This window comes from Leuciscus leuciscus (genome assembly GCF_965113295.1).
Source record: "Leuciscus leuciscus genome assembly, chromosome: 19".
NCBI classification, from domain to species: Eukaryota; Metazoa; Chordata; class Actinopteri; order Cypriniformes; family Leuciscidae; genus Leuciscus; species Leuciscus leuciscus.
In genome coordinates, this window is record NC_138743.1 from 400,001 (window position 1) to 420,072 (window position 20,072).

The 20,072-nt window shown below is 38.8% G+C and overlaps 2 protein-coding genes across 6 annotated transcripts in view; one reads left to right on the forward strand and one right to left on the reverse strand.

The window, feature by feature from the left end:
- Window positions 1–3,319, reverse strand: part of pak5 (p21 protein (Cdc42/Rac)-activated kinase 5) — a 73,441-nt gene extending 70,122 nt beyond the window's left edge. Inside the window, exon 1 of one of the 2 annotated variants that reach the window (XM_082147177.1) lies at window positions 2,773–3,319. The gene's annotated coding sequence lies outside the window, so the exon portion shown is untranslated. The remainder of the gene's footprint in view (window positions 1–2,772) is intronic. The other variant, XM_082147179.1, reaches the window with a different exon arrangement.
- Window positions 3,320–7,434: 4,115 nt separating this feature from the next.
- Window positions 7,435–18,465, forward strand: LOC309482072 (uncharacterized protein). Of its 4 annotated transcripts, XM_082147289.1 has the most exons (6): window positions 7,435–8,151; window positions 9,094–9,698; window positions 12,730–12,818; window positions 17,188–17,359; window positions 17,561–17,725; window positions 18,237–18,465. In XM_082147289.1, exons 2-5 carry the CDS (start codon window positions 9,099–9,101, stop codon window positions 17,717–17,719), a joined length of 1,020 nt encoding a protein of 339 aa, XP_082003415.1. In that variant the 5' UTR covers window positions 7,435–8,151; window positions 9,094–9,098; the 3' UTR covers window positions 17,720–17,725; window positions 18,237–18,465. The 4 variants fall into 4 exon arrangements, with proteins under 4 accessions (XP_082003415.1, XP_082003413.1, XP_082003416.1 ...); XM_082147287.1 differs by having other exon boundaries at window positions 7,436–8,151; window positions 17,561–18,465; XM_082147290.1 differs by having other exon boundaries at window positions 7,437–8,151; window positions 9,094–9,557; window positions 17,561–18,465.
- The last annotated feature ends 1,607 nt before the right edge of the window (window positions 18,466–20,072 follow it).

The window sequence follows — 20,072 nt, forward strand, 5'->3', positions numbered from 1 at the left end:
GTGCAGGCGGGGAGGAGCTGCAAACGGAGATGTGAAGTCGGACACTTTCTGGTTCCTGTAGTGACCGCTCACGTGGTGTTCGCGTACTTTACCACAGCTGAAGTGAAATAAATGTAATATTGGCCAAATAATACACAGATGTTTCAGAGACATTTTCATTCAATAGGCCTACTTTATGTACTGCTTCATACAGCGTCTGTTTGAACAAGAATACAGTTCAACATAATTGCTACTATTAATGAAGTGGAGTCTATACGTTTTTTAATCAGTTTTAATTTGATAAACATGACACAATATAACATACGACATGAAAAGAGTGTTTACTGTTATAAAAAACTGATTTGTGAGCTTTAGAGTAACTAAAGGTGTTCGAATAAACACGAAACACACGTGATCGTTGTCATGCGGTGAATCCGGCCAATCGTGGGACAGCTGTGTCGTCATCAGCCCTCCTGCAGCCCAGTGCAGCCGCTCTTGAGAAGCTGCGCTGGCTGAGTTCTCCGGCTACTCTCGAAATGCTCTCGCGGTACTTTGATGTCATACGTCACAGTCACGTGGCGTCTGCGCTGTATCAAGTCGGACAACATTTCTAACCGGCATGCACTGCTTCAAGTCAGCCGCCGATCGGTCTGCGCAGAGCTGCATGAAGTCGAACAAGCCTTACATGAGTGAGTCATTGAATCATTCATTCAAGAGATTCGTTCAAAAACACTGATTCATCCAGTAATGAAGCAAGTGAAGTCTGTATGAGTGAGTCATTGAATCATTCATTCAAGAGATTTGTTCAAAAACACTGATTCATCAAGTAATGAAACAAGTGAAGTCTTTATGAGTGAGTCATTGAATCATTCATTCAAGAGATTCGTTCAAAAACGCTGATTCACCCAGTAATGAAACAAGTGAAGTCTGTATGAGTGAGTCATTGAATCATTCATTCAAGAGATTCGTTCAAAAACACTGATTCATCAAGTAATGAAACAAGTGAAGTCTGTATGAGTGAGTCATTGAATCATTCATTCAAGAGATTCGTTCAAAAACGCTGATTCACCCAGTAATGAAGCAAGTGAAGTCTGTATGAGTGAGTCACTGAATCATTCATTCAAGAGATTCGTTAAAAAACGCTGATTCACCCAGTAATGAAGCAAGTGAAGTCTTTATGAATGAGTCATTGAATCATTCATTCAAGATATTAACTCAAAAACGCTGATTCACCCAGTAATGAAGCAAGTGAAGTCTGTATGAGTGAGTCACTGAATCATTCATTCAAGAGATTCGTTAAAAAAACGGATTCAACCAGTAATGAAGCAGGTGAAGTCTTTATGGGTGAGTCATTGATTCATTCACTCAAGAGATTCATTCAAAAACACTGATTCATCAAGTAATGAAGCAAGTGAAGTCTTTATGAGTGAGTCATTGAATCATTCATTCAAGATATTAACTCAAAAACGCTGATTCACCCAGTAATGAAGCAAGTGAAGTCTTTATGAGTGAGTCATTGAATCATTCATTCAAGAGATTCGTTCAAAAACACTGATTCACCCAGTAATGAAACAAGTGAAGTCTTTATGAGTGAGTCATTGAATCATTCATTCAAGAGATTCGTTCAAAAACACTGATTCACCCAGTAATGAAGCAAGTGAAGTCTTTATGAGTGAGTCATTGAATCATTCACTCAACTCATTTTAAAATAGACTGTGGCAATTAACATTTAGTCAGAACCTGTAGTAAATGATATGTAATTTTGTTCAGTTGTCTGTTCAGAATCATAGGAGAATCATGATCTGTTTTTAAAACATAAAAGCATGTTTGTGAACGTGTCCAGAATCGGTCAGCTCTCCTGTACCCCCCCGAACACAGACCGGTCCTCCACGCTCTCTCAGGTTAAGCTGGGTTCAGGTATAACTGTCTGATAGATTACACAGATCCTGCAAAACTGTCAGATATGATCCTTATACTGGCATCATTAGGAGCAGAAGTTGTGATTGTTACCGAACATGTTTTCTTTAACTGACGATAACATAACATGTGCTATATTAATATTATAACTGTATATCTGACACACTCGCCTCTGGCTGACAGCAGAAGACTGAATCATCAAGTGTTTATCAGTAATGAGTTGTGTTAAGATGAAGAACAATCATAGATGATGAAGCCGAGTGTTGAAAGAAGAGCTGAGGCTGTAAAGCACGCTCTCCTGCTGTAATAGTGATGACTAAACACACACAGATGGATCTGTTACTCAGTGTTTGTGGTTTAATTGTAGGTTTGACAGAATGAGATCCGGTGTGTGACAGACAGAAGCTCACACACTCTCACCATCAACACAACCTCGTCAATGATGAAGCTGACCTCATCAGGTCAGAGCAGCTCACGTGACAGTGCGTGATGACGTCATCACACAGCACATCCAGAACACACCAGCATCATTACAGCATAAACACTCATCGTTCTGGTTCACCAAAGCATTTATATCATATGTGCTGGAAACGGGCTTCCGTAGATCACAGCCAGTAGTGTAGAGCTATTGTCGTGAATTCCGAAACGAGGCCATTATTAATGACACTGTATCAGTCCTGCAGCAACTACATGACAAGCATCTGCAGTAACACACACACACACACACACACACACACACATGTAATCATGCAGGCGCGCGCCGCTGTCCTCGGTGCTGAAGCTCGTGCACGAGACTGATCTTATGCATTAGCAGCGAATCGCATCCAATCACGCGCCTGCTTGTTGCTAGGATAGACTGAGATGATGATTCCTCACCTTCTGTCGCTGGGAAGAGCCTCACATGTCCTGACACTGATGTGCTCCACTCCTGTGGGAATGTTATGTTGGGAATTATGATGTTATGTGGTTGTCCGTGCCATGTTATTCTCCGGGATTGATGCTGAGACTGCGCGCGCTACATCCGGGGCTGCTGGGAAATCACGGCACCTGACAGCCGATTCACTAATGCTACTATGACGGAGGCGGGGATCTGAATATTCATGAGATGAACGTTCGCTTATTGGACGGGAGCAGCGTGACGTCAGCGTCAATGACTTAAAATTCAAAACCAGACTTGGCGATTGGAGGATGTAACGTAACGTCAGCATTGTCTAATTAATAATCATAAAGAAACCATTGCTATTGCATTTATTTTTACTCGTTTAACATTTGATTCATTGTATAAAATTACCACTTAAAAAAAAAAAAAAAATCATCATAGCCTACTTTTAAAAAAAATAATCTGTCAACAGGAAAAATATTCGACAAAAGACTATAATTTGACATCTGAAAAACTAAGAACTGAGAGAAAATATTCTAAAACTATTTAGAATAACGGAACATCTGCATTAACAATTATTTTTCAAATCTCGAAACTACATGGAAATTAAAAAAGATCAAAAAGCGATTCATCTCCAGGAAAACGTAAAGAAAGCGATCGCCAAAACTCATTCATTTTAACAATTTGATCATTGTAACATGTTTTTAGCACATTAGAGAGTGGCAGGGGGACGTTACATTGTCTAATTGATATTCGTAAAGAAACCATTGCTATTGCATCTATTGCATACATTTTTACTCGTTTAACCTTTGAATTTATAAAATTACACACACAAAAAAGGTTTGAAAATGTATAAAAGTCATGGTTTTTTTTTCCAATCTGTCAACAAGAAAAAAATCCAACAAAAGACTATAATATAACAAATGAAGAACTAAGAACTTAAAGAAAATATTCTAGAACTATTTTATTGAACATCTGCATTCTATTATTTTCCAAACCTCGAAACTACAGGGAAATAACAAAACAACAACATATATATCAATTCATCCTGAGGAGAACATATAAAAGCAGCTATCGCCAAAACTCTTAATTTTAACATTTTGATCATTTAAAAGTGTTTATAGCACATTAGAGGGTGTCTTTACATTGTCTAATTGATATTCATTAGCCAGGCCTTCGCCATTGGAGGGTTACTACGCAGCGTCAGCCTAGCCTAATTAATATTTAGAAACGAGCCTTCACCATTGGCCGGTGTTAAGAGAACGCTGCATCGGTTGATTAATATTCGTGAACTCGGTGTAAGCCATTGGATAGTGACCTGGTGACGTCAGCACAATCTAATTAATATTCATGAAGCGAACTTCACCATAGTAGGTGTTGTGATGTCGCCGAACCGATGATGATATCGATAATCGATGCAATAATCCCTCAAGATTTCCAATCGTTACACATCTGGATGTGGATTCGCTTCGTCGAATATGATGATGACGTCACACTTCCGCATGATTGAGATTCTGGGATTATAAACACAGACACACTGATTCCCTTCAGCGGTATTATTGTACACTTGTGGTGTTCCTGGTCAAAAAATAGTTTGTATGACCACATATTGGATTCAATCCAATATGCCTTTATTTTTGCCTTTATTTGACAATCAAGTCAGATTTATTTCTATAGCGCTTTAGACAATACAGATGGTTTCAAAGCAGATTTACAGGAAAACAGGAAAATAACAGAATTAATGATGCAAACTTCATCTAAACAGACAATAGTCGAGTCACCTTTATAGATAGTGCTTTTGTTTCACAGCAGCTTTACAGAGATAACTGGACAGTTATGTTTCGTGTTTCCTGGACCTGAGCTGATCATGGACCTCGAAGCTGTTAGTCTGTCTTTACTGGAGTAAATGTGTTTGTGAAAGACTGTAGTATGATCAACTCTAAACATTTAAAATGTTTAAGAATGAATTCAAGTATTCTGACAAAACCAAAAGCTTATAAAAACAATATATTTTTTAAAGCTTTTCAAATTGATGTAACTAATATTATATTGCAGCTTTTATCACAGTATTTCTATTTTTTACATGTTCATTTTATATTTTAGCTGTTGTTGTTATTCTGTTGTACACACTCTGAACTACTCCACAATGCCTTGTATTTGTCTTGTACTTTTTGCATCGTACTCGTCTCTAATTGAACCAAATAAATAACAAGTTTAACAGTATTCTGTCGGCTATGAGACGAGTGTAATAATGAGTGACAGGAACACAGGCGGATCTTTTTTATGTCATTAGTGACATCATCAACATGTTTTTATTTCGACCACTGAGTGTCAGCAGAATCACTCCTGAGCGAGCTTACACACATCAGATCCGAGAATCCGTGAGGATCCAGGAGAACAGGGGACGTTCTGTCAGAGTTATGCACTAATGTTCTTCCAGGAACATTAATAGAGCGTTTTAAATTGATGTTTTGAACATTCAGAGAACATTACGAAATAACGTTTTCATAACTTCACGGGAACGGTGAACACTGGACACTCTGGAGTTTGGCAAGAAACTTTCTTCTGACCTCTGACCTCTGAAGCGGATAAGCTTTGGGACAAACGTTCACGTCATACAATAGCATCTTTAAAGGTTGCTCTCCATCGCGTCCTGTCACAGTAAACTGACCTATCCACAGCGGGAGTAGACCATCCGGAGACTTCTGGCACACTCTCTTCAACACACTATGCTTTGGGACACACTTATTTTAATCTCTCACACTGTTTAGGACGGATAGTATGGACACTGAGACACAGGGATTGTGTGTGTTCTGAGACATCATGGTCACTGGTGCATGATGGGAAGGCCAGAGCCGCATGAAGTCAGCTGACACAGACTCCAGATCAGATCTCTCACACAGGAGGAATGTAGTCCTGCTCACACTGAGAGATTCTGCACGGTTTCTGCCATCGAACAATAATAATAACTAGAATGTACATTTGCTGAAGGACATGAAGTGGTGCTTGCAGTGGCAAAACTCGGCACTGGGCAGATGCTAACACAATTAACATTTTGCTAACACGTTTATCAAGTTGCTAGTCACATCCTAACATGATTAGCATGTTCTTAACATGATGCTAATTTGATTAACATGTTGTTAAACAAGATGCTAACATGATTAGTATATTGTTAGCATGATGTTAACACAATCACCATGTTGCATGTATGTTTTAACAAGATGGTAACATGATTAAACTGTCGTAACTGCATTTTAGTTAACATTTTTGACATGTTTTAACACTTAGCTATTAGCATTTAGCTATTCCCTGCTAACTTGTGTAACATTTTGCTAACATGATGTTAACATGATTAACATGTTGTTAACATGATGCTCACATGATTAGCATGTTCCGAACAAGATGTTAACATGATTAGCATTTTGCTAGCATGATGTTAACACAATTAGCATGTTGTTAACATAATGCTAACATGATTAACATGTTTCTAACATTATGCTAACACAATCACCGTTTTTTCTTGCATGTTTTAACAAGATTCTAACATGATTACAATTTTTTGACATGTTTTAACACTTAGCTAACCCCTATTAGCATGTAGCTATTAACTGCAAGCATGTGTAGCATGATGGAAGTCCTGTTTGCTAGCATTAGTCTAAGGAGCCAACCGCCATGTCTCTATGATGTTCTGATGCAGAGATACAGGTCTTGTTGAACAGTTGCTAGGGTGCTCTGAAAAGTTGCTAGGGCGTGGCTTGATAGCGTCACAATTATTCTGAGAGACTGATTGGTCGTCTGAGTGAAATGAGCCCGCCCCCTTGTCTCTATGACACTGTGATGTCACCATAGTAGGAGAAACACATGCGTGTCATGGGCTGACCTTCGCCATAGTGAGTCTGTGGGGTAACTTTGAGCGCCTCCTGCCCCCCAGGGGTACAGCTTTCACCCCACTGTGAGGAATGATCTTACAGAGCCTGTCAGCCTCTTCAAATGTGGAAAACCACACGCTTCTATGAAATCCTGTCTCTGAGCTGTGACTCGTCAAAGTTTGTCCCAATGCAAAGTCTAGGACTTTCTCACACCGCTAATAAAAGGATAATCGTGATTTTTTGAATCTCTCAGTTCTGATTGTTTCCTCAGATTTGCTTTTCAAACTCACAAAAGCGAGAGAAAAGTCTGAACTGTGAGATAAAGCCACAGTTTTATGTGTTTGATTCCGTGGCAGAAACAAGCTTTCAGAATTTCCACTTTTGACAAACCTTTATTAGTTACCCCAACCCTTTATTAGTTACCCCAACCCTAACCCTTTATTAGTTACCCTAACCCTTTATTAGTTACCCTAACCCTTTATTAGTTACCCTAACCCTAACCCTTTATTAGTTACCCTAACCCTAACCCTTTATTAGTTACCCTAACCCTTTATTAGTTACCCTAACCCTTTACTAGTTACCCCAACCCTTTATTAGTTACCCCAACCCTTTATTAGTTACCCTAACCCTTTATTAGTTACCATAACCCTTTATTGTGTAAGAGCCTCTGCCAGATCTACGTAGTTTAAAATTGCATGTCTGGGTTTTGGATTATTAAGACAAATAAATCCCACATAAAGCATGAGGAGTTTTAATGCGACGTCTGATGGTTATGATAAATGTTCATCAGGATGACCGAATCTGTGTTTGTTTCAGTGTGAAGAACGTTTAAATAATCCAGAGCAGCGTCAGCCGTTCATGGACGGCTGTGAAGAAGCTTTATCTGTGTTTTACAGTCACAATCTGTGGATTCTCACGTGATAAATCACACAAAAGCACAATGAGACGATCTTCATATCATTAGAATCAGGAGGTCATCTCTCCAGAAGACAGTAGAGTGAGCATTCAGACAATCATCCCAGCGTGTGACTCACAGGAGACTCATGACCGAGACTCAGACCTGGACACTTCTGCTATTGAGCAGCACATGTTTGTCAGGAACGCGGGACAGACCGAGTCTGTGTTCAGTCATGAGTCTTCAGTCACTGTGGTAACCTCGGGAATATTGACTGTGTGTGTAAATCTAATAATCCTCTCTGTACTGAGACGCATCCGATGTTCAAATCACGCTCTTATAATGTACACACAGCAGAAGCCTCCATTCCTGCACATTACTCCTCTTCTTCACATGACTTTAAACAGCAAGTGTTAGTTTGAGAAACGCAGTCTCAGTCGATCATCAGTTATTGATGCACACATAACATAAGTGCATATGAGTGTGTGTGTGTGTGTGTGTGTCATGAACAGATGGGCTGTTTCTTAATGCGCAGGAATGAGGAGCGTCTGCATATAAACCTCAGATTCTCAGTCTTCTGTTCCTGCGTCGATCTGCTGCTTCTTCACCAGGTACTGTAGATCTTCTTCTTCTGTAGGTCTTCTGCTTCTCCAACACGCTTTCATAGGAATCACTAACAGTGATCGAGAGTTTAATCAAGTTTTGAAGCTTTAGATTTGATCTTGTTTTTGTGAAGCCACAGATTTACAGCAGTGATAAAGATCTGATCAGCTCAGGTTCTGCTGTTAAATATCAATGTTTGACCTTCAGTTCTTAAATGCTGATCTATGATTCACACCTTTAACAGGTACAGCACTAGTTATATCACAGTAGTTTAGAATGATGATCTGCTGTGTGAATCCAGCTGAAGTGGAAGAGTAAATACACTGGCTGCCAAAGGTTTGGAATAATTGTGATGTTTTTAAAAGAGTCTCTTCTGCTCATCAAAGCTGCATTTATTTGATTGAATATTATTCTAATGTAAATCATCTGTTGTCTATGTGAATATATAGTGAAGTGTAATTTATTCCTGTGATCAAAGCTGATTTTCAGCATCATTACTCCAGTCTTCAGTGTCACATGATCCTTCACAAATCACTCTAATATGATTTGATGATCAAGAAACATTTATGATTATTATCAGTGTTGAAAACAGTCATATTTCTGTGGAAACTGTGATGCATTTGATTTTTCAGGATTCTTTGATGAATAGAAAGTTTTTAGAACAGCTTTTATTTGAAATAGAATCTTTTGTAACATTATAAATGTCTTTACTGTCACTTTTGATGAATAAAAGTGTTCATTTCTATATTTTTTTTCTTACTCACAACTAACGTGTAGTTTATGATGGTTTCCACAACAATCTGAAGCAGCACAACTGTTTTCAACACGGATAATCATCATAAATGTTTCTTGAGCAGCAAATCATCATATTAGAGTGATTCTGAAGGATCATGTGAAAAGCACAGAGTCGAGAAGCACGTGTTTGACGTTTGTAATTGTTTGATTCTCAGACATCATGAGTTGCCCGTCCTCTGGTCAGCAGGGCTTTTACCCTCAGATCCCTCAGCAGTCGGCTGGTACCGTATGGCCCGGTCAGCCCTGCTGGCCCTGCCAACCCAGTCAGGCGAGTTGGCCTGTTACCCAGCCCAGCGCATCGATCCCTACGACCTGGCCGGTCCAACCCACTCAACCAGGCTGGCCAAACCCTCCAACCACCCAACCAGGCTGGCCAAACCCTCCAACCACCCAACCAGGCTGGCCAAACCCTCCAACCACCCAACCAGGCTGGCCAAACCCTCCAACCACCCAACCAGGCTGGCCAAACCCTCCAACAGTGCAACCAGCTCAACCCAACCCACCCATCCAACCAGTGCAACCCAATCCGCCAATCCAACCAGCGCAGCCAAACCCACCCATCCAACCCAACCCTCCAGTTCAGCCGAACCCACCTGTCCAACCAACCTGGCCAGCTCAGGTACCCACCCCGACAGGTTACCTCCCGTCTCCAGTCCCCCCAGCGTGGCACGGTAACCCTGGTCAACCCGGTTGGCCAGGTCAGACACCCGCAGGAGGAGCCCCACAGCCGTGGCCCCCGGCACCAGTGACCGCTCCTGTAGTAAGACACTAAACCAGCTCATGATGGGTGATGGACAGAGAGAACAGAACCATTAACAATGCTAATGATCACAACCAACTGGAAAATAAATAGGCTTATCTGTAGGCCGAAGGTCATGTGTCCAGTCGATTCATGTGTTCAATCAACATGAGGAAGGTTAATTGAACAAAACACTGTGAATAAAATCCTGAAAAAGGTCGATTGAACAAAACATAGTGAATAAAAACCTGAAAAAGGTCAATTGAACAAAACAGCGAATAAAAACCTGAAGGCCGATTGACAGAAATATTGCGAATAAAAACCTGAGTAAGGTCGATTGAACAAAACATAGCGAATAAAATCCTGAAAAAGGTCGATTGAACAGATCATAGCGAATAAAATCCTGAAAAAGGTTGATTGAACAAAACATAGCGAATAAAATCCTGAAAAAAGTTGATTGAACAAAACATAGCGAATAAAAACCTGAAAAAGGTCGATTGAACAAAACATAGCGAAAAAAAACCTGAAAAAGGTTGATTGAACAAAACATAGCGAATAAAAACCTGAAGGCCGATTGACAGAAATATTGCGAATAAAATCCTGAAAAAAGGTCAATTGAACAAATCATAGCGAATAAAAACCTGAAGGCCGATTGACAGAAATATTGCGAATAAAAACCTGAGTAAGGTCGATTGAACAAAACATAGCGAATAAAAACCTGAAAAAGGTTGATTGAACAAAACATAGCGAATAAAAACCTGAAGGCCGATTGACAGAAATATTGCGAATAGGGATGTTAACCGATGACCGTTTGACCGATGGTTGACCGTATCAACGTTAACCGATCAAAGTTGTCGGTAGTCGGTAAAAAAAAAAAAAAGTGATCTCTAAATTAGGCTATTATAGACAGTGGACTAAACACTACTACAGTTAGCCATCTCATTCCAAGATCTTTTTGTGTGAAGTGAACAAATCCCTCACACTCAATTTTTCATAACTCGCCTGTTTGTACTTAATAAACCAATAAAAACATTTGGCGCAAGGTCACAGTGTTTGGGTTCACGTTAGACCTGCCTTGGCCAGTGCGTCTTTTACGCATTCTGAAGGTGCCTGTTTTATCCATTTGTTTCATCGTGTTGCAGTCTATTAGGCAACATTCCGCATAAGATGGGCTTAGATTTGGAAATATATTACATCTACATTTCAGTGGTAACAGATAAGGTGATGATGATCATCATCTTTCTTTATTATTGTTAGCACTACCTCAAACTAAAGCGGCGTCTCTTCGGAGCTGTCATTTTCTTAAATGAGCCGCGGCAATGTTTCAAATGAGCTTCTAACGCTAGACAAACGCCTTTATTTTCAACGCGATCACCTTGTACCCAAACCATTTCGAAATTAAGGAGCCATTTGTCCTCCGATTACATACAATCTCCTCGTCGCCGCGTTTGCGTTTTGCGCTGTAGGGGATTTAAAAAAAGTGATGTGAGTGGAAGGGCGGCGCCGGCCCGGGGCAGTGTGAGTGTGTGTGTGTGTGTGTGTGTGTGTGTGTGTGTGTGTGTGTGTGTGTGTGTGTGAGCGGGAGGCAGAGCAGCAGAGAGATGCGACAGAGATGCGACAGAGTTGCGAAATTGCAGGTGCGGCTCGAAATGGCTGTTATGTCAAATAGCGTAGTATTTTAAACTAATCGGTTAACCGGTTTCAACCGGCTAATGAGGCTCGGTGGTCAGTCAAGAAAATGTTTAGTTTTCGGCATCCCTAATTGCGAATAAAAACCTGAGTAAGGTCAATTGAACAAAACATAGCGAATAAAATCCAGAAAAAGGTCGATTGAGCAAAACAGCGAATAAAAACCTGAGGAAGGTTGATTGACAGAAATATTGCGAATAAAAACCTGAGGAAGGTTGATTGACAGAAATATTGCGAATAAAAACCTGAAAAAGGTTGATTGAACAAAACAGCGAATAAAAACCTGAGGAAGGTTGATTGACAGAAATATTGCGAATAAAAACCTGAAAAAGGTCGATTGAACAAAACAGCGAATAAAAACCTGAAGAAGGTTAATGGACAGAAATATTGCAAGGCAAGGCAAGTTTATCTATATAGCACATTTCATACACAATGGCAATTCAAAGTGCTTTACATAGAAGAAATTAAAATAAGAAAAAGAAATAAGAATAATTAAAAATGTTTAGAATAAAAAAATAAAATAAAATACAGTACAGTACAATAAGTCGGACGAACAGTGGCACAGTGCTCAGGTTTTGCGAAGTGTTTTGCGAATTGCGAATAAAAACCTGAGGAGGGTCGATTGAAAACATTGTGAATAAAACCGGACAGAGAGAACAAAATCATGATCAATGCTAATAATCACAACCAACTGCTAAATAAATAGGCTTATCTGTAGGTCAAAGGTCATGTGTCCAGTCGGTTGAAGTTCATGTGTTCAATTAACCTGAGGAAGGTTAACTGAACAAAACATTGCGAAAAAAAAAAATCTGAGGAAGGTCGACTGAACAAAACATTGCGAATAAAAACCGGACAGAGAGAACAAAATCATGATCAATGCAAATAATCACAACCAACTGCTAAATAAATAGGCTTATCTATAAGTCAAAGGTCATGTGTCTAGTCAAACTAGGCGGTTGACAGTTGACACAACCTGTCCATGTTTCATCTAACTAACTAATGGGACTGTTACCAAACACAAGTCTCACTGAAACTCTGTTTTGTCTTGAGTCGTCACTTGATTCCTGAATCAAACCCAGTTGAGAAGCGCTGCTCAGTTTGTTCAGCTTTATACCTGCAGGATTGTGTAGATCATGTATTAATATCATAGGCCTACTTTAATGTTCCTGAGCAGATGATAAGCCTATCAATATTTTCGCTGCTTGAAGAAAAACTTGAAGGTTGATTGAACAAAACGTTGCAAATAAATCCCTGAGGACGTTTTGTTCAATCAGCCTTTGCAAATAAAAACCTGAAAGTCATTTGACCGAAATGTTAGGGAGAATCAATGTCTAATAAAAATCAATGTTTTCTCTCCTTTCAGGTGGTTCCTTTCAACATGAATTTTCCCCGTGGTATCTATGACAAGCTAATGCTAACTATCAGAGGACAGATTAAACCAGATGCTAAAATGTAAGTGAGCACTAAAGAGATTGTTACCATTATGTAACCAATGTTACCATTTTTAAAGTCTGGTTGAGTTTCAGAACTTAAGAGAAAATAGTGCCTCACACATCAGAATCATTTGTTGGTGCATCGGATAAACGTCCTAAATAAACTTATTTGATAAGTTTAAATCCCCAAAATTAATCCCGCACATTACTCAAATTTGCTACATCACAATTTTCAGTCAATGGACCTTCCTTAAGCCTGACCGAAACACTGCGAATAAACACCTGAGGAAGGTCGATTGAATGAAACATTGCAAACAAAACCTGAAGGTCGATTGAACTAAATATTGCTAATAAATATCTGAGGAAGGTCGATTGAACGAAACATTGTGAATAAAAACCTGAAGATCGATTGACAGAATTAATGTGAATAAAAACCTGAGGAAGGTCGATTGAATGAAACATTGCAAACAAAACCTGAAGGTCGATTGAACGAAATATTGTGAAAAAATATCTGAGGAAGGTTAATTGAACAAAACATTGCGAATAAAAACCTGTAGGTCGATTAACAGAAATACTGCGAATAAAAACCTGAGGAAGGTCGATTAACAGAAATACTGCGAATAAAAACCTGAGGAAGGTCGATTGAATGAAACATTGCAAACAAAACCTGAAGATCGATTGACAGAAATATTGCAAATAAAAACCTGTGGAAGGTCGATTGAATGAAACATTGTGAATAAAAACCTGTAGGTTGATTAACAGAAATACTGCGAATAAAAACCTGAAGATCGATTGACAGAAATACTGCGAATAAGAACCTGAAGATCGATTGACAGAAATACTGCGAATAAAAACCTGAAGATCGATTGACCGAAATACTGCGAATAAAAACCTGAGGAAGGTCGATTGAACGAAACATTGTGAATAAAAACCTGTAGGTTGATTAACAGAAATACTGCGAATAAAAACCTGAAGATCGATTGAACGAAATATTGCGAATAAAAACCTGAGGAACGTCGATTGAACGAAACATTGTGAATAAAAACCTGAAGATCGATTGACAGAAATACTGCGAATAAGAACCTGAGGAACGTCGATTGAACGAAATTTTGTGAATAAAAACCTGTAGGTCGATTAACAGAAATACTGCGAATAAAAACCTGAAGATCGATTGACAGAAATACTGCGAATAAGAACCTGAGGAAGGTCAATTGAACGAAACATTGTGAATGAAAACCCGAAGATCGATTGACAGAAATACTGTGAATAAGAACCTGAGGAAGGTCGATTGAACAAAACATTGTGAATAAAACCTGAAGGTCGATTGAACGAAACATTGTGAATAAAAACCTGAAGGTCGATTAACAGAAATACTGCGAATAAAAACCTGAAGATCGATTGACAGAAATACTGTGAATAAAAACCTGAGGAAGGTCGATTGAACAAAACATTGTGAATAAAACCTGAAGGTCGATTGAACGAAATATTGCGAATAAAAACCTGTAGGTCGATTAACAGAAATACTGCGAATAAAAACCTGAGGAAGGTCGATTAACAGAAATACTGTGAATAAAAACCTGAAGATCGATTGACAGAAATATTGCGAATAAAAACCTGTGGAAGGTCGATTGAATGAAACATTGCAAACAAAACCTAAAGGTCGATTGAACGAAATATTGCTAATAAATATCTGAGGAAGGTCAATTGAACGAAACATTGTAAATAAAAACCTGTAGGTTGATTAACAGAAATACTGCGAATAAAAACCTGAAGATCGATTGACAGAAATACTGCGAATAAAAACCTGAGGAAGGTCGATTGAACGAAACATTGTGAATAAAACCTGAAAGTCGATTGAACGAAATATTGGGAATAAAAACCTGTAGGTCGATTAACAGAAATACTGCAAATAAAAACCTGAGGAACATCGATTGAACGAAACATTGTGAATAAAAACCTGAAGATCGATTGACAGAAATACTGCAAATAAGAACCTGAGGAACGTCGATTGAACGAAACATTGTGAATAAAAACCTGTAGGTCGATTAACAGAAATACTGCGAATAAAAACCTGTAGGTCGATTGAACGAAATACTGCAAATAAAAACCTGAGGAAGGTCAATTGAACGAAACATTGTGAATAAAAACCTGTAGGTTGATTAACAGAAATACTGCGAATAAAAACCTGAAGATCGATTAACAGAAATACTGCGAATAAAAACCTGAAGATCGATTGACAGAAATACTGCGAATAAAAACCTGAAGATCGATTGACAGAAATACTGCGAATAAAAACCTGAAGATCGATTAACAGAAATACTGCGAATAAAAACCTGAAGATCGATTGACAGAAATACTGCGAATAAAAACCTGAGGAACGTCGATTGAACGAAACATTGTGAATAAAACCTGAAGGTCGATTGAACGAAACATTGTGAATAAAAACCTGTAGGTCGATTAACAGAAATACTGCGAATAAGAACCTGAAGATCGATTGACAGAAATACTGCGAATAAAAACCTGAAGATCGATTGACAGAAATACTGCGAATAAAAACCTGAGGAAGGTCGATTGAACGAAACATTGTGAATAAAACCTGAAGGTCGATTGAACGAAATATTGGGAATAAAAACCTGTAGGTCGATTAACAGAAATACTGCGAATAAAAACCTGAGGAACGTTGATTGAACGAAACGTTGTGAATAAAAACCTGTAGGTCAATTAACAGAAATACTGCGAATAAAAACCTGTAGGTCGATTAACAGAAATACTGCGAATAAAAACCTGAAGATCGATTGACAGAAATACTGCAAATAAAAACCTGAGGAAGGTCAATTGAACGAAACATTGTGAATGAAAACCTGAAGGTCGATTGACAGAAATACTGCGAATAAGAACCTGAAGATCGATTGACAGAAATACTGCAAATAAAAACCTGAGGAAGGTCAATTGAACGAAACATTGTGAATGAAAACCTGAAGGTCGATTGACAGAAATACTGCGAATAAAAACCTGTAGGTCGATTAACAGAAATACTGCGAATAAAAACCTGAAGATCGATTGACAGAAATACTGCAAATAAAAACCTGAGGAAGGTCAATTGAACGAAACATTGTGAATAAAAACCTGAAGGTCGATTGACAGAAATACTGCGAATAAGAACCTGAAGATCGATTGACAGAAATACTGCGAATAAAAACCTGAAGATCGATTGACAGAAATACTGCGAATAAAAACCTGAGGAAGGTCGATTGAACGAAACATTGTGAATAAAAACCTGAAGGTCGATTAACAGAAATACTGCGAATAAAAACCTGAGGAAGGTCGATTGAACGAAACATTGTGAATAAAAACCTGTAGGTCGATTAACAGAAATACTGCGAATAAAAACCTGAAGATCGATTGACAGAAATACTGCGAATAAGAACCTGAGGAAGGTCGATTGAACGAAACATTGTGAACAAAAGCCTGAGGAAAATCAACCTTCCTCAGGTTTTTATTCACAATTTTTTATTCAGTCACAGGGTTCCCACGGGTCATGGAATTTCTGGAATGTCATGGAATTTTAAAAGGTCTATTCCAGACATTGAAAGTCAGGGAATTTTATATATTTTTTGTCCAAGTCATGGAATATCAGGGAATTTAGTTTGCTGCTTTAAATTTTAGTTTCCATTTATCAAAATGTAATTTTTCTATTCCAATTTTTTTAATCGCACTGTTTCACACATCTTTCTGTATTGTTGTGCTTAGGCTATTTTGAGCGCCATATTTATTCCCTTCCCGCCCAATTGGAAATCACTTAGTTAACAGGTACAGGTGACTGCATTCGACTAAGGCAAACATGCCAGGAAAATGTAAATTTCAAGAGCTTTGGCTACAAAATGAACAATTTAAAGACTGGGTGTTAAAAGTAGACGACAGAAAAGCTAAATGTAAAGTTTGTAAAACTACTATTCTGCTATCAAATATGGGTGAGGGTGCACTTCGCAGCCGTTCACATTTTGCCGTTCTTTATAGGTCATGGAAATTCATCTTTTTAGTCAGTGAAAGTCAGGGAAAAGTCAGGGAATTTGACATTTGGTTTAGAGTGGGAACCCTGAGTCAACCTTTGCAAACAAAAAACCTGAGAGGAAGGTCGATTGACCGAAACTTTGCAAATAAAAGCCTGAGGAATGTCGGCTGTACAAAACATTGCAAATAAAATTGAGATGATGCACATTTTAGCAGTATATGGGATTTATACATTTTTAAAATGTCAGAACTTGAAATCATAAATTACTCCAGAGCAAAACATGAACACAGTTTGATACTTTGACAAACGGAGTTAAGGAATTGTTGTTTTTTTTTGTTGATAAAAAGGGTGCTACTAACGTTTCTTCTGTCGCAAGGTTCACGATCAACTTCCTGCGCGGTAACGATATCGCCCTTCACATCAACCCACGATTCAACGAAGGAGGAAAAGCGATTCTGGTCCGCAATCATAAACTGGGGGAGCATTGGGGGAAAGAGGAGCGGGAGCTTCTGGGGCCGTTTCCGTTCGTGCCGGGACATCACTTTGAGGTAAACAATACGCTGGGGTTCGAACTCCAAGACCATCTGCCTAAAAACAAAGTGTTGAAACGACTCCCGTTTATTGGTGGGATTAAAGCACCAGGAGCGTCCAAAAAGTGATGGCGCCACTCTAGTGTGGTTCTGTAGGAGTGTGTGCGATTGACATGAAGACGCGAGTGTCACTGCAGTAACCTTCACGTCTCTCTGTAGATGAAGATCCTCTGCACCTTCACTGAGTTCAAGGTGGTCGTCAACAACACACCCACCTTTGAATTTAAGCACCGTATCAGAGAGGTCAACCAGATCGACCGCATCAACATCCTGCATGACGTGACCCTCACGTCCGTCAACGTGGACACGCTCCCGTGAGACAGGGTCAGCTGAACTAACCATGGCAGAGTATCAAACCTACAGCTTACAGACGGACCCTCAGTAAAACACAAAACCTCACGCAAATATCACCACTGGACTCCAACACGCCTTTCCCTTTAACTGAGAGTTACAGAAAACTTGTATACAATAAGGTTTCGTTTGTTAACATTAGTTAACATGAACAAGCATTTGTTAATCATAGTTAATGCTAATTTCAACAATTACTAATGCATTCAAATCAAATGTATCGCTTAATATTTAATGGAGCTGAGCTACTGTAACTACTAACTACTGTAACTAATGTATTGCTCATTGTTAGATAATGCTAATTATTGCATTGCCAATAGGACCTTATTGTAAAGTGTTACAGAGTTTTCTTCACCAAAACAATGGCGTATTAACTAAGAAATACTACCACTGGTAACACTTTACAATATGGTCAATTACTGTGTAAAACTTCCTTCTTCAAATGCAATCAATAACTTGTTTCTAATTTGTTAGTTTTTTTGTGCAGGGTCAGAAATTAACAGGTGATTCTGTCAAAAATGTGGCCGGAGTAAATACAAATGCCCACAAAATTCAAGATATGACTGCAAAAATAGCACTTGTATAAGATCTTGACTTTTATATGATAACATATGATATGATTTAGCAACATCACAAGAGCAAGAGAGCCGTGTTCACCAATATGAGCACGATTGCAACTGTGATATTGATTTTATGCAATAAACAAAATGTTGTTTGTAGAAGATGAATCTGGACATTATTGATGCAGGTGTGATTGTGGTTTAGATGCAACTTCTGCAGATTCATCTTGTAAATGCTTTCATTGAATTGCAGCTCTATATAGTGTCTTATTATTTTAACTGTATTTATTGATTAAATATAAGACATTTCTCAGGCAGTAGATGTGGATTTTTTGGATGAATTTAAGGAGTGCTGGTCTGGACTGGTCTGGTCTCGATTAGGACTAATGTTTTAACTAATGTTAAATACAACTTTTGATTTGAAAAACCTTAAGTACATGTTGAAATTTAAGATGAATAAATGCTGTAGAAGTATTGTTCATTGTTAGTTCATATTAACTAAACCTTAATATCACATTTGAATGTTACCTTGCCATCTTTACTTTTATACTGTCAAAGTATGAGCTCCAAAAAATCTGTTATGGTGAAATAGTCAAATGTGTTGATTTTTCAATAATGAAAACTTCACTAGTGATCTCAAGACAGTGCATCATGACTAACATATGCAGAGCTTACTAAGAAATACTAATGTTGAGTGTGAATTAAAGTCAATGTAAATGAATTTTAAAAAATGATCTACTTTTAATACATATGATATTTCAGTTTATTGTGTGAGAAATCAGGTCAAACAAAATCACTGATCAAAAATAAATAAAAACAAATAAAAGGATATTTTAAAATGTCATTAAATTAATCACTAACATGACACACATTATTAACCTGTTTGGCAATAAAACATGAATAAAATGGATATCCAAAAAATTAAAAACAAACAATCACGAATCACAACTGGTGACTTATAATAAAAAATATTAACATAGACAAGACTTAAATTACATAAGTGGGTGAACTACAACTAATTAAAACTGCAGATCTGGCAAGTATGGAGAGTATGGTGACTATGGAGAGTCTGAAGAGTCTGGAGGATTTGGATTGTATGGAGAGTATGGAGATTTTGGAGAGTATGGAGAGTCTGTTGAGTATGGAGAGTATGGAGAGCATGGTGAGTATGGGAAGTATGGGGAGCATGGGGAGTATGGATAGTCTGTTGAGTATGGAGAGTATGGTGAGTATGGAGAGTATGGTGAGTATGGACAGTATGGAGAGTATGGACAGTATGGAGAGTATGGAGAGTATGGAGAGTATGGGGAGTATGGGGAGTCTGGAGAGTATGGGGAGTATGGGGAGTCTGGTGAGTATGGACAGTATGGAGAGCATGGGAACTATGGGGAGCATGGGGAGTATGGACAGTATGGAGAGCATGGGAAGTATGGGGAGCATGGGGAGTATGGACAGTATGGAGAGCATGGAGAGTCTGGAGAGTATGGGGAGCATGGAGAGTATGGGGAGCATGGAGAGTATGGACAGTATGGAGAGCATGGAGGGTATCGAGAGTATGAAGAGCATGGAGAGCAAGGAGAGTATGGGGAGTATGGGGAGCAAGGAGAGTATGGGGAGTATGGAGAGCAAGGAGAGTATGGGGAGTATGGGGAGTATGGAGAGCAAGGAGAGTATGGAGAGTATGGGGAGTATGGGGAGCAAGGGGAGTATGGAGAGCATGGAGAGTATGGGGAGTATGGGGAGTATGGGGAGCAAGGAGAGTA

Excerpts from the sequence above, each read along its gene's own strand:
- LOC309482072 (XM_082147289.1), top strand. The coding sequence starts at position 9,099 with ATGAGTTGCCCGTCCTCTGGTCAGCAGGGCTTTTACCCTCAGATCCCT. Across the intron at positions 9,699-12,729 it reads CACCAGTGACCGCTCCTGTA|GTGGTTCCTTTCAACATGAA; the intron begins GTAAGACACTAA and ends CTCTCCTTTCAG. Across the intron at positions 17,360-17,560 it reads TGCCGGGACATCACTTTGAG|ATGAAGATCCTCTGCACCTT; the intron begins GTAAACAATACG and ends GTCTCTCTGTAG.